At 47.2% G+C, this 13,793-nt stretch overlaps 1 protein-coding gene and 1 non-coding gene across 3 annotated transcripts in view; both read left to right on the top strand.

Moving 5' to 3' along the window:
* Nucleotides 1–5,462: 5,462 nt before the first annotated feature.
* LOC112437826 (small nucleolar RNA SNORA81) lies at nucleotides 5,463–5,632 on the top strand. Its single transcript, XR_003026333.1, has one exon. It is a non-coding gene; the product is annotated as a small nucleolar RNA SNORA81 (small nucleolar RNA).
* Nucleotides 5,633–12,710: 7,078 nt separating this feature from the next.
* Nucleotides 12,711–13,793, top strand: part of ABHD3 (abhydrolase domain containing 3, phospholipase) — a 74,131-nt gene continuing 73,048 nt past the window's right edge. The window contains exon 1 of one of the 2 annotated variants that reach the window (XM_034943474.3): nucleotides 12,711–13,067. In XM_034943474.3, coding sequence (XP_034799365.1) covers nucleotides 12,906–13,067 — 162 coding nt within the window. In that variant the 5' untranslated portion in view covers nucleotides 12,711–12,905. The remainder of the gene's footprint in view (nucleotides 13,068–13,793) is intronic. The other variant, XM_008968598.6, reaches the window with a different exon arrangement.

Genomic DNA, 13,793 nt, shown 5'->3' with positions numbered 1-13,793 from the left:
ATTTTTTCTGTTGAGAATTGTCTATTCATGTTCTTAGCCCACTTTTTGATGGGATTGTTTGTTTTTTTTTCTTGCTAATTTGTTTGAGTTCATTGTAGATTCTGGATATTAGTCCTTTGTCAGATGTATAGATTGTTAAGGTTTTCTCCCACTCTGTGGGTTGTCTGTTTACCCTGCTGACTGTTCCTTTTGCTGTGCAAAAGCTCTTTAGTTTAATTAAGTCTCAGCTATTTATCTTTGTTCTTATTGTGTTTGCTTTTGGGTTCTTGGTCATGAAATCCTTGCCTAAGCCAATGCCTAGAAGGGTTTTTTCAATGTTATCTTCTAGAATTTTTAGAGTTTCAGGTCTTAGATTTAAGTCCTTAATCCATCTTGGTAGATTTTTGTATAAGGTGAGAGATGAGGGTCCAGTTTCATTCTCCTACATTTGGCTACCCTGCACCATTTGTTGAATAGGTTGTCCTTTCCCCACTTTCTTTTTGTTTGCTTTGTCAAAGATCAGTTGGCTGTAAGTATTTGGGTTTATTTCTGGGTTCTCTATTCCATTCCATTGGTGTATATTCTTATTTTTATACCAGTACCATGCTGTTTGGTGACTATGGCCTTATAATATATAGTTTGAAATCAGATAATGTGATGCCTCCAGATTTTTTCTTTTTGCTTAGTCCTTCTGTGTTAGGTAAGTCTCTTGAAGGCAGCAGATAGTTGACAGGTGAATTCTTATCCATTCTGCAATTCTGTATCCTTTAAGTGGAGCTTTTTTTTTTTGAGATAGAGTCTCACTCTGTCCCCCACGCTGGAGTGCAGTGGCGCCATCTCGGCTCACTGTAAGCTCCACCTCCCGGCTTCACGCCATTCTCCTGCCTCAGCCTCCTGCGTGGCTGGGACTATAGGCGCCCGCCACCATGACCGGCTAATTTTTTTGTATTTTTAGTAGACACAGGGTTTCACCGTGTTAGCCAGGATGGTCTCCATCTCCTGACCTCGTGATCCGCCCACGTCAGCCTCCCAAAGTGCTGAGATTACAGGCGTGAGCCACCGTGCCCAGCCTAAGTGGAGCATTTTTTAGGCCATTTACATTAAACATTAGTATTGAGATGTGAGGTACTATTCCATTCATTGTGCTATTTGTTGCCTGTGTACGTTTGCTTTTTGTGTTTTTTAATTATATTTTTGTTTTATAGGTCCTGTAAGATTTATGCTTTAAAGAGGTTCTGTTTTGATGTGTTTCCAGGATTTGTTTCAAGATTTAGAGCTCCTTTTAGTAGTTCTTATAGTGCTGGTTTGGTAGTGGCAAATTTCTTCAGCATTTGTTTATCTGAAAAAGACTGTATCTTTCCTTCATTTATGAAGCTTAGTTTTGCTGGATACAAAATTCATGGCTGATAATTGTTTTGTTTAGAGAGGGTGAAGATAGGGCCTCAATCTCTTCTAGCTTGCAGGGTTTCTGCTGAGAAATCTGTTGTTAATCTGATAGGTTTTCCTTTATGGGTTACCTGGTGCTTTTGCCTCAAAGCTCTTAAGATTCTTTCTTCCTTCTTAACTTTAGGTAACCTGATGACAATGTGCCTAGGCAATGATCTTTTTGCAATGAATTTCCCAGGTCTTCTTTGAGCTTCTTGTGTTTGGATGTCCAGGTCACTAACAAGGCCAGGGAAGTTTTCCTTGATTATTCCCCCAAATATGTTTTCCAAACTTTTAGATTTCTCTTCTTCCTCAGGAACACCAATTATTCTTAAGTTTGGTCATTTAATATAATCTCAGATTTCTTAGAGGCTTTGTTCATATTTTCTTATTCTTTTTTCTTTGTTTTTGTTGGATTGAGTTAATTCGAAAACCTTGTCTTTGAGCTCTGAAGTTCTTTCTTCTGCTTGTTCAATTCTATTGCTGAGACTTTCCAGAGCATTTTGCATTCTATAAATGCGTCCATTGTTTCCTGAAGTTTTGTTTTTTTTTATGATATCTATTTCACTGACGATTTCTCTCATTTCTTGTATTTTTTTTTAAATTTCCTTAAATTGAGCTTCACCTTTCTCTGGTGCCTCCTTGATTAGCCTAATAAGTGACCTTCTGAATTCTTTTTCAGGTAAATCAGGGATTTCTTCTTGGTTTGGAGCCATTGCTGGTGAGCTAGTGTGGTTTTTTTTTGGAGGTGTTGAAAAACTTTGTTTTGTCATATTACCAGAGTTGGTTTTCTGGTTCCTTCTCATTTGGGTAGGCTCTGTCAGAGGGAAGGTCTAGGGATGAAGGCTGTTGTTCAGATTATTTTGTCCCACAGGGTGTTCCCTTGATGTAGTACTCTCCCCCTTTTCCTATGGATGTGGCTTCCTGAAAGCCAAGCTGTACTGACTGTTATCTCTCTTCTGGATCTAGCCACCCAGCAAGTCTACCAGGATCTGAGTTGGTACTGGGGTTGTCTGCACAGAGTCCTGTGATATGAGCCATCTGTGGGTCTCTCAGCTGTGGATACCAGCACAGTATTTGGAGTGTCTCCTGGGTCCTACAGGAGCAATCCACTTTCTCCAGAGGGTTCGTGGGTTCTCTCAACTTTCTGATTTATTCCTGGAGTAGGTCTAGAGCAAAAGTTCACGAAGCGAGACTCCACACACTGCTGTCCAAGTGGGAGCTGCAATCTAGTCCTGTCTCCTGTCTGCCATGATCCTCCATGGGGTGATCCCCCCCAATTTACTGCCTTTTCATGAGCTAGGGCCAAAGCTCTGCAATTCTCATCATCTTGTCTTTTAGGCTACCAAAATTGAGATAATGAGGACACAGAGCTATTTTTCCTCTCCAGTAGCAGCTGATGGAGCAGAAAGCTCCTGATCAGGTATTTCAATATGAGCAGCCTCACAGCATGCTGGTTCCAGAGGAGTAGGACTTCTTACATGGCAGTTGGTTTCCCTAGAGTGCATGTTGTGGAAGGCCAATTTGGAAACCACAAGACTAGTTTCAGAAATTTCAGTGTCATTTCCAACTCCCTTTATTGGTAAAGCAGATCACAAGGCCAACCCAGATTCAGCATGGGAGGATACTATGCAAGAGAGTTGTAGTGCACTGAAAGGCCAACATTGAGACTAACTCCCATGGACCCTGGAGAAGGAGACTCCTGGAGAAGAAAGAAACTGTGGAGACAGAGATGGGGGAGCTAATTAAAATATACTGAGCAGGAGTGGGTCTTTCAGAAATTATGCAGTGTAGAGGTCTGTAGATCCACCTATTTCACACTACCTGTTCCCCATGCCCTATCCTCCCTACTCCCAGCATGAAACTCACGTATTCACCACCAAGAGATCTAGCATTTGTGCACTTTCTGCAAAGAGGATATTTGCAATGAAACTCCCAGTCCAACAACTCAAAACTCTGCTAATCTCTTCCTCTCTGGTCTGTTACGTAGGCAGGGAGGAGGAGGAGGCACCTAGAGTGATGGCTTTGGGCGATTTGGCCAGCTCAGACATTTCTTACTAAACCCTGGAGATCTGTGTAGATCCACAGATTTTGGTACTTGACTCCTCTGTGCACGGATATGAACTGCATTCACCAATTCCAGAGAAGGAGGGAAAGCACTACTTAACATCTTGTTACACTGGGCAAGGCCACAGCTGCAAACAAGCCTGCATTATAGCTGTTTGTGCTCCTATTAAAAATTTTCTCCAAATTTCATCCTGTAAGGAATGTGACTTAATTAATTTCCTGTGTAATTTAAAAAATGGAAAATGGGGCCAGGTGTGGTGGCTCACACCTGTCATCCCAGCACTTTGGGAGGCCGAGGAGGGTGGATCACTTGAGGTCAGGAGTTCAAGACCAGCCTGGCCAACATGGTGAAACCCCCACCTCTACTAAAAATACAAAAAAAAAAAAAGGAGAGGGGTGCAGGCATGGTAACTCATGCCTGTACTCCTAGCATTTTGGGAGGCCAAGGTGGCAGGATTACTTGAGCTCAGGAGTTCAACATAATGAGAACTTGTCTTAATTAAGCTTTTTTTTTTTTTTTTTTTTTTTTTTGAGACAGAGTCTTGCTCTGTCGCCCGGGCTGGAGTGCAGTGGTGCAATCTCAGCTCACTGCAACCTCTGCCACCTGGGTTCAAGCAATTCTCCTGCCTCATCCTCCCGAGTAGCTGGGATTACAGGCGCGTGCCACCATGCCTGGCTAATTTTTTTTGTATTTTTAGTAGAGACGGGGTTTTGGCATCTTGGCAAGGCTGGTCTTGAATGCCTGACCTCATGATCCACCTGTCTCGGCCTCCCAAAGTGCTGGGATTACAGGCGTGAGCCACCGCGCCTGGCCCAGAGATCTTTAATTTATTAAACATATTCCAGATGGGCTTGGTGGCTCAGGGTTGTAATCCCAGCACTTTGGGAGTCTGAGATGGGGGGATTGTTTAAGGCCAGGAGTTCAAGACCAGTCAGGGCAACATAGTGAGACCCTGTCTCTATGAAAACAAAAACAAAAACAAAAAAATAAGCTGGGCATGGTAATGCACACCTGTAGTCCCAGCTACTCAGGAGGCTGAGTGGGGAGGATTGCTTGACCCCAAGACTGATTCAAGGCTGCAGTAAGAGGTGTTCAGACCATTGCACCCCAGTCTGGGTGACAGAGCAAGACCCTATCTCAAAAAATAATAATAATAAATATAAAATATTCCTATAATAGATACATTGGTGGGCAAAAAAATGAGCCATTAATATTTATTAATCTTTAAATGATTTTGTAGGACCTTTATATTCTCTATTAGGTTTCTATTGCTGCACAACAAATTACCACCAACTTAGCAGCTTCAAACAACACATTTCTTATCTAGCAGTTCCCATGGGTCACAGGTCCAGGTACAACTTAACTGGGTCCTCTGATCAGGGGCTCACAAGGCTGAAGTTAAAACGTTGACCATGCTGTATTTTCATCTGGAGATTTGACTGGGAAAGAATCTCCTTCCACACTCATTCAGGTTGTTGGCAGAATTCATTTCCTTGCAGTTGCAGGACTCAGGTCACCAGTGTTTTTTGCAGTTGTCTGATGGAGGCCACCCATAGATCCCAGAGGCTGCCTACAGTTCGCTGCTATGTGGCTTTCTCTGGGGCAGTTCACATGGCTGCTTCCTCAAGGCTGAAAGGACAGTCTAGCTCCAGTCTGCTAAGGAGTCTTATATAACATAGTATAATCACAGGAGTGTTGACATCCCACTACCTTTGCTATCTCTATCGTATTAATTGGAAATGAATCACAGGTCCTATACACACTCCAGGAGAAGGGCACCAGGAGGCAGAGATCACTGGGGGTCTCCTTAGGGTCTGCCTACCACACATTCTCTGTGCAATTCTGATTTCTCCTTTGAAATACAAATAGAATTAGAAAAAAAATGACAAAGAGCTTCATGAGCATTTTATACCAACCTATAAAGGTCAACTGTGCTGCTTTAGGTCTGTTGTTTCAGGTACAGACTTGATCAGGATTTTTAAAAATAAACAACTTCCTGTATAAGCACTGTGCTAAAATCGCAGAAACTAGGACCATATCTTGGTTTTTGTGATAATGCTAGCAGAGTACACAGAAGAATAAACGTAACAGCATTGGATTATAAAGACTAGGGTGAGGCCAGGCGCAGTGGCTCACACGTGTAATCCCAGCACTTTGGGAGGGCAAGGCAGGAGGACTGCTTGAGCCCAGGAGTTCGAGACCAGCCTGGGCAACACAGAGAGACCCCATCTCTATAAAAAAGAAAAAACTTAGCCAGACATGGTGGCATGGGCCTGTGGTCCCAGCTACTTGGGAGGCTGAGGCAGGAGGATGACTTGAGCCTGGGAGGTCGAGGCTGCAGTAAGCCGTAATCACACCATGGCATGCCAGCCTGAGTGACAGAGCAAAACCTTGTCAAAAAAATAAAAAGAAAGAAAGAAAGATTATGATACCAAAGTGACACAAGTCGTGAGCTCTTGTGAGGAAAGTCATTGGCTTTATCCTCTTTAGAGTTAGATTGCTGGGGTGGATATAAAAGATAGGGTCTGGCTGGGCGCAGTGGCTCATGTCTGTAATCCCAGCACTTTGGGAGGTCGAGGTGGGCGCATGATTTGAGGTCAGGAGTTCAAGACCAGCCTGGCCAATATGGTGAAACTCATCTCTACTAAAAATACAAAAAGATTAGCCAGGCGTAGTGGCAGGCACCTGTAATCCCAACTACTCAGGAGACTGAGACAGGAGAATTGCTTGAACCCAGGAGACAAAGGTTGCAGTGAGCCAAGATTGCACTACTGCACTCCAGCTTTTGTGACAGAGTGAGACTCCATTTCAAAAAATAAAAATAAAATGTGGGGTCTGGAAAATCTTTCTTTCTTAGAAATTTATTTCCTAGTTCTGTAGAAATGGTAGTATTAGGTATTCTCTATCATTTAATAATATACTTGTGGACTAAAAGATGTAAGTGCTGTATAAAATCAGCCAATTAGGCCAAGTTCAGTGGCTCACGCCGTAATCCCAGCACTTTGGGAGGCCGAGGCAGGTGGATCACCTGAGGTCAGGAGTTCAAGACCAGCCTGGCCAACATGGTGAAACCCTGTCTCTACTAAAAATAAAAAAATTATCTGGGTATGGTGGCACATGCCTGTAATCCCAGCTATTTGGGAGGCTGAGGCAGGAGAATCGCTCAAACCAGGTAGCCAGAGGTTGCAGTGAGCCAAGATCGCGCCACTGCACTCCAGCCTGGCGACAGAGACTCCGTCTCAAAAAAAAAAAAAAAAAAAAAAAAAATCGGTCAATTATGTTAAACTAGCATATCTAGCATATCTATCTTTTTTGTGTTTGTCATTGGCCTGAATAGAAAGGCCTTATATATTTGAGACAAGGTCTCACTCTGTCACCCAGGCTGGAGTGTAGTGGTGTGAATATCCCTCACTGCAGTCTTGAACTCCTGGGCTCAAACGATCCTCCCACCTTAGCCTCCCAAGTAGCTGGGACTACAGGCATGCACTACCACACCTGGCTAATTTTTAAATTTTTTGTAGAAATAAGGTCTCAGTATATTGCCCAGGCTGGTCTCAAACTCCTGGACTAAAGCAATCCTCCCAACTTGGCCTCCCAAAGTGCTGGAATCAGAGGTGTGAGCTACTGCACCTGGCAAAAATTGATTTTTTGGGGAAAGTATTTGAATGAATTTTGTTTAGTATTGTATTTATCCAATAAAGTATTTCAAGGCCAGGTGCAGTGGCTCACGCCTGTAATCCCAGAACTCTGGAAGGCTCAGGCGGGCGGATCACTTGAGGTCAGGATTTCTAGACCAGCCTGGCCAATATGGTGAAACCGTCTCTACAAAAAATACAAAAATTAGCTGGGCGTGATGGTGCATGCCTGTAAACCCAGTTAACTCGGGAGGCTAAGGCGGAGGTTGCAGTGTGCGAAGACCACACCACTGCACTCCAGCCTGGGCGACAGAGAGAGATTCCATCTCAAAAAAAAAAAAAAGAGAATTTCATTAGTTTACAAAAATTAAAAACATAAGCATATTCTAAGCAAGTGTCTTAAAAATTTTTGAAGCAATGATTTCATTTTCTTTGTTTCTTCATCACAAAGGTAATATTTTGTAATGTAGCATTGTAATTCCCAAAACAGGTTTTGGAACCACCCAGTCTTTGGTTCAAACCCCACTCATTTGCTATGGAAACTTATTTCACTTGATATTTGCTTCTATCTTCAGACCCTTGCACATGCAGTTCAATCGTCCTATACAAACTCTTCACCTTCATCTCTTCTTATCTAGGTCTTTGCTCACATCTCTGTCAGGAAGTCTTTTCTGATCTTCCCTAGGCTGTTGGATGTGGCTAAGTTGCTCCATTACATGCTTGAGGTAAACATTTGCATTCTTTTTGACTGCCCAGCATCTGAACCTTCATCTGTGTTTGGGGACTTTTCAACAAATGAAGCAGCATGCATGTCCCCCCACAGACACTGAAAATGCCAGATATTTGTTTTCCTACCTCCACAGCTGGGAGGAAGGTGAGATACAACCTAGACTGCACCAGTCAGTTCCATTCACAACAGACTTTGAATAAATAAGGATACAGTGAAATTAAGAAGCAGGGATAATCCATTGTAGTGAGGGGGCAGAAGTGGTAACACCCTGTTTCCAGAGGCAACAGTGTCAGGGATTTAGAACACAGCCTTGTGCCCAGCGTAGCTGGTCTGGATGCCAAAAACCATGCAGTGTAGCCGAGAGAGAGCAGGAGTATTGTCATCACAGGACCAGCACCACGACTTTTTTTTTTTTTTTTTTTTTTTTTAGACAGAGTCTCGCTCTTTCGCCCAGGCCGTAGTGCAGTGGCGTTATCTGGGCTCATTGCAAGCTCCACCTCCTGGGTTCAGGCCATTCTCCTGCCTCAGCCTCCTGAGTAGCTGAGACCACAGGCACCCGCCACCGCGCCCAGCTAATTTTTTTTGTATTTTTAGCAGAGACGGGGTTTCACCGTGTTAGCCAGGATTGTCTCGATCTCCTGACCTCGTGATCCGCCCGCCTCGGCCTCCCAAAGTGCTGGGATTACAGACGTGAGCCACCGCGCCCGGCCTCGCCATGACTTTTAAAGGCATTGTTCCCAACTTCTAAGCCTTGTTTTCTGGCCCTTCTGGAGTTTCATCAGCTATCAAATACCATTGTCATAAATTTCCTTTCTGCATATGGTAAGCCCAAATTGACTTTTGCTGTTTGCTACTAAGAACTCTGTGTACGTGCTGCATCTGGAACCATCCCCAGACACCACATTTTTTGTAATGTAACTGCTTAATCCTCTGTTGCCACACTAGACTCTAAGTATTATTATGATTGGATCCTCAGTGCCCTGTAATCACCCAAGAAGACACTGATTGAATGAATGAATTAAACTTTCTGAGCTCTCATTTCCTCATGTATAAATTGGGAATAATAGTTACTTGGTTTTTTGGGTTTTTTGAGACAGTTTCCCTCTGTCGCCCAGGCTGGAGTGCAGTGGCATGCTCTTGGCTCACTGGAACCTCCGCCTTCCCGGGTTCAAGCAATTCTCCAGTCTTGGCCTCCTGAGTAGCTGGGATTACAAGCACCCACCACCATGCCCAGCTAATTTTCTTGTATTTTTAGTAGAGATGAGGTTTCACCATGTTGGTCAAGCTGGTCTCGAACTCCTGACCTCAAGTGATTCAACTGCATTGGCCTCCCAAAGTGCTGGGATTACAGGCGTGAGCCACTACGCCCAGCCAAAATAGTAGTTCTAAAGAAAGATGGAGAATGTTTTTCTAACAGGAAATAAACTTGGACAACCTCCATCTCAATCATCTCATTTTACAGACAAGGAACTGAGGCCCCCAAAGAGTAAATGATTTGCCTAAGTTAAGTTTGGTGGATAAGTTCAGAGCTGTTTTTTACTCCTAGGTCAGTACATTTTCTACACACTATGATGGTCATAAAATATTATAGGCATCAATGTTTGTATCCCCCGCCTCCACCTTCATATGTTGGAGCCGTAGCCCCTCAAGGTGATGGTATCAGGAGGCATGGCCTTTGGGATGTAGTTAGGTTTAGGCGAGATAATGAGGACAGGGTCCCTATGATGGAATTGGTGCCTCTAAAAGAAGAGGAAGAGACATCAGAGCTTCCTGAGAAGCCATCTGCAAGGCAAAAGAGGGCCCTCACCAAAACCCAACCACATCGGTACCCTGATCTCAAACTTCCAGCCTCTAGAACAGTGAGAAATAAATGTATGTTTAAGTCACCTAGGCTATGGTATTTTGTTACAATGCCCAAGCTCAGACAAACATTTTATTTGATAATACTTTCACTTTAAACTTAAACTGGGCCAGGCACAGTGGCTCATGCCTGTAATCCTAGTGTGTCCAGAATTAGTGGGTTCTTGGTCTCACTGACTTCAAGAATGAAGCCGCGCACCTTCGCAGTGAGTGTTACAGTCCTTAAAAGTGGCGCGTCCGGAGTTGGTTCCTTCTGATGTTCGGATGTGTTTGGAGTTTCTTCCTTCTGGTGGGTTCGCGGTCTCCCTGGCTCAGGAGGGAAGCTGCAGACCTTCACAGTAAGTGTTACAGCTCATAAAGACAGTGCTGACCCAAAGAGTGAACAGTAGCAAGATTTACTACAAAGAGCAAAAGAACAAAGCTTCCACAACGTGGAAGGCGACCCCAGTGGGTTGCCTCTGCTGGCTCGGGCAGCCTGCTTTTATTCCCTTATCGGGCCCCACCCACATCCTGCTGATTGGCCCATTTTACAGAGAGCTGACTGGTCTGTTTTACAGAGAGCTGATTGGTCCGTTTTGACAGGGTGGTGATTGGTACATTTACAATTTCTGAGCTAGACACAAAATTTCTCCAAGTCCGCATAGAGCACTGATTGGTGCATTTACAAACCTTGAGCTAGACACAGGGTGCTGATTGGTGTGTTTACAAACCTTGAGCTAGACACAGAGTGCTGACTGGTGTATTTACAATCCCTTAGCTAGACATAAAGATTCTCCAAGTCCCCACCAGATTAGTTAGATACAGAGTGCTGATTGGTGCATTTACAAACCTTGAGCTAGACACTGAGTGCTGATTGGTGTATTTACAATCCCTTAGCTAGACATAAAGGTTCTCCAAGTCCCCACTAGACTCAGGAGCCCAGCTGGCTTCACCTAGTGGATCCCACAGGGGAGCCGCAGCTGCCCACCAGTACTGCCCCGTCAGCCCCACACTCCTCAGCCCTTGGGCGGTGGATGGAACCCGGCTTGGCAGAGCAGGGGGCAGCGCTCGTGGGGGAGGCTCGCCCCGCAGGAGCCCACAGTGGGGCGGGGGGGTGCGGCTCAGGCATGGCGGGCTGCAGGTCCCGAGCCCTGCCCCGTGGGGAGGCAGCTGAGGCCCAGCAAGAATTCCAGTGCAGTGCTGGCGGGCTGGCACTGCTGGTGGACCCGGGGCACCCTCCACAGCTGCTGGTCTGGGTGCTAAGCCCCCCACTGGCCAGGGCCGGCGGTGCCAGCCAGCGCTCAGAGTGCAGGGCCCGCCGAGCCCACACCCACCCGGAACTCCCGCTGGCCCACGATCGCGGGGCACAGCAGCCCCGGTTCCCGCCCACGCCTCTCTCTCCACACCTCCCTGCAAGCAGAGGGAGCTGGCTCCGGCCTCAGCCAGCCCAGAGAGGGGCTCCCACAGTGCAGCGGCGGGCTGAAGGGCTCCTCAAACGCGGCCAGAGTGGATGCCCTGGCCTGAGGAGATGCCGAGAGCGAGCGAGGGCTGCTAGCACGTTGTCACCTCTCACCAGCACTTTGGGAGGCCGAGGCAGGTGGATCAGGAGTTCCAGACCAGCCTGGTCAACATGGTGAAACCCTGTCTCTACTGAAAATACAAGATTAGCTGGGTGTGGTGGTGCATGCCTGTAATCCCAGGTACTCGGGAGGCTGAGGCAGGAGAATCGCGTGAACCCGGGAGGTGGAGGTTGCAGTGACCCGAGATCTCGCCATTGCACTCCAGCCTGGGCAACAAGAGCAAAACTCTGTCTCAAAAAACAAAACAGAACAAACTTAAACTGAAATACGCATGCATTTATTGGTAGGTAGTGCAGAAGGCTAGTGCAGGGGTTATGAAGAATGCTATGAAGTTTCAAGTATGGCAACCAGCATATGCATTCACGTTTGCTATGTGTGCTCAGGTGTGAGAGCCAGAGCGTGAAAATTACTTCTGCTCACGGGGAGTCCAGTATATACACTATTTTGTCCTCTCGGGAACTCTATAAAATAGAAATTGTTACACTACAGATTATTAAAACAAGAAAAAAACAGGCTCAGTAAAGGTAATTGAATTATTTTTGGTGCTGCAGCCAACCACCAAGTTGCAATGACCAAATCGGAGCCAAATAAATTGCTCACTTCTGGCCCATCTCATGTCCCCATCTAAATTACATCATTAATTTACAATCCTGTGGCATTTTTCATAATCTAGACAGCACTTTCCCTTCTTTCGTCTGTTTAAGTCTTGCCATTCTTCCTACCTCTCTGAGGAAGGAGTTCATAAGAGCAGGCATAGGCTATTAAATCTTCTAACCATTTCAGATACCCATAAGTATCCTGATTTATCATATTGCCATAAATAAGCCTAGGAGACCCTACTTCATAAATGGTTTCTTGTCTGTACGTTAGGTAATCGGTGTGAATTTCCGTAAGTCTCTAAATTCAAAGCATTAATGAACCACAAATAGGCTTTTAACAATTGAATCCCGGTTGCTATTCTTGACCTTTTCATTTATTTTCAGAGACCACTTCTCATTTAAGTGACACTTAGCAACTAAAAAGATTCACAGAGTGATTCAGAGTCGAGTATGATGTCCTCACTGTTGAATGCTCATAGAATATTTTTTCTCTTTCCATAGTCTTGAGGACCAACGCAAACGTCTAGAGGATGTGGGATTCTTACCTGCTAACATATCTTTGGCATTAACTCCCCAAATCTTTGAATGCAGGGCACACTTACCTGACACCCTAAACCGCTAGTTTAGGGACAGCCGCCGCAGAGCGGAATCGTTCAAGGTCACTGGGGCTGCAGGTGCGGGGCCTTAACCAGCGCTGCCGATCCGTCAGCTCTCGGCCCACCCTTGGGGATCCCCATCGCCCACCGCGACCTAGCTGGGAGAACCCAGTCCGCCCGCCCTCCCGGTGGCCGGTCTTGGAACCGCGCTTCTGGAAGGTTCCTGAGTGGCTGGCAGTGGGGGCGGCTCCAGGAAGCCGGGGCGGAGCGGGCGGCGTTGGAGCCTCGGGCTACGCCTCCCTGGGCCGCTCCGCCCCGCCCGTTGTCGGAAGCCGCGCTCCGCCGGGCAGGAGACACTGTGGTCGGGGGTAGGCAGCGGCGCCGCGTCCGCTCTCGCCCGCTCGCCAGCCGGCTCTCCTCCCACCGCAGGACCCGCGCGCCGCGCTCGGGGGCCATGCAGCGCCTGGCCATGGACCTGCGGATGTTGTCCCGGGAGCTCTCCCTCTACCTGGAACACCAAGTCCGGGTGGGGTTCTTCGGCTCGGGGGTGGGCTTATCCCTTATCCTGGGCTTCAGCGTCGCTTATGCCTTCTACTACCTGAGCAGCATTGCCAAGGTGAGCCGGGGGTGGCGCAGGGCCGCGGGCTGCTGGACCAGGAGCGAGGGTAGCAGGCGCGGCGCGAGGCTGCGCGGTCAGGGGCGGTCGGCAGCCCCGGGGATAGGCGGCGAGCTGCTCCCGAGCGGCCGCCCCCAGCGCGCGCGGGAAAGCCAACAGCCCCCGCCCGTTCGCCCGCCCCCTGGGGGTCCCGGCCGGGTGGTCCTCGGAGCGCAGCCTGAACCCGGCTGACCTCTGCGCTGCGGCGCTGCCCAGTCACCGATCGCGAAGCCGGCGGCGCACTCGGGAACGCCGTGGCGCTTTTGAAAATGACTCCGGGCAGGGCACGGTGGCTCACGCCTGTAATCTCAGCACTTTGGGAGCCCGAGGCGGGTGGATCACCTGAGGTCAAGAGTTCGAGACCAGCCTGACCTAAATGGTGAAACCCCGTTACAATTACAAAAAATTAGCCGGGCGTGGTGGCGGACGCCTGCAATCCCAGCTACTCGGGAGGCTGAGGCAGGAGAATCCCCTGAACCCGGGAGGCGGAGTTAAAAACAAACAAACTCCCTTATCGCGATTCTCGCCTTCCCCTCAGGGCATTGGCGAAACCCCCGTTTTCAGTCCTCTGTGACTGAATTTTTTGCGTCAGCCCTCCAGAAAGAGTTGTAATCGGAGGGAGCGCGCGCGCGAGCGACAAGTCTTTGCCGGTTTCTGGTTTACGGTTGGCAGAAACTTTGCTCTGGG

Source organism: Pan paniscus, chromosome 17 (genome assembly GCF_029289425.2).
Source record: "Pan paniscus chromosome 17, NHGRI_mPanPan1-v2.0_pri, whole genome shotgun sequence".
NCBI lineage: Eukaryota > Metazoa > Chordata > Mammalia > Primates > Hominidae > Pan > Pan paniscus.
The sequence above is the reverse complement of the archived record's forward strand: the minus strand, read 5'-3'. Positions and strand labels throughout refer to the sequence as shown.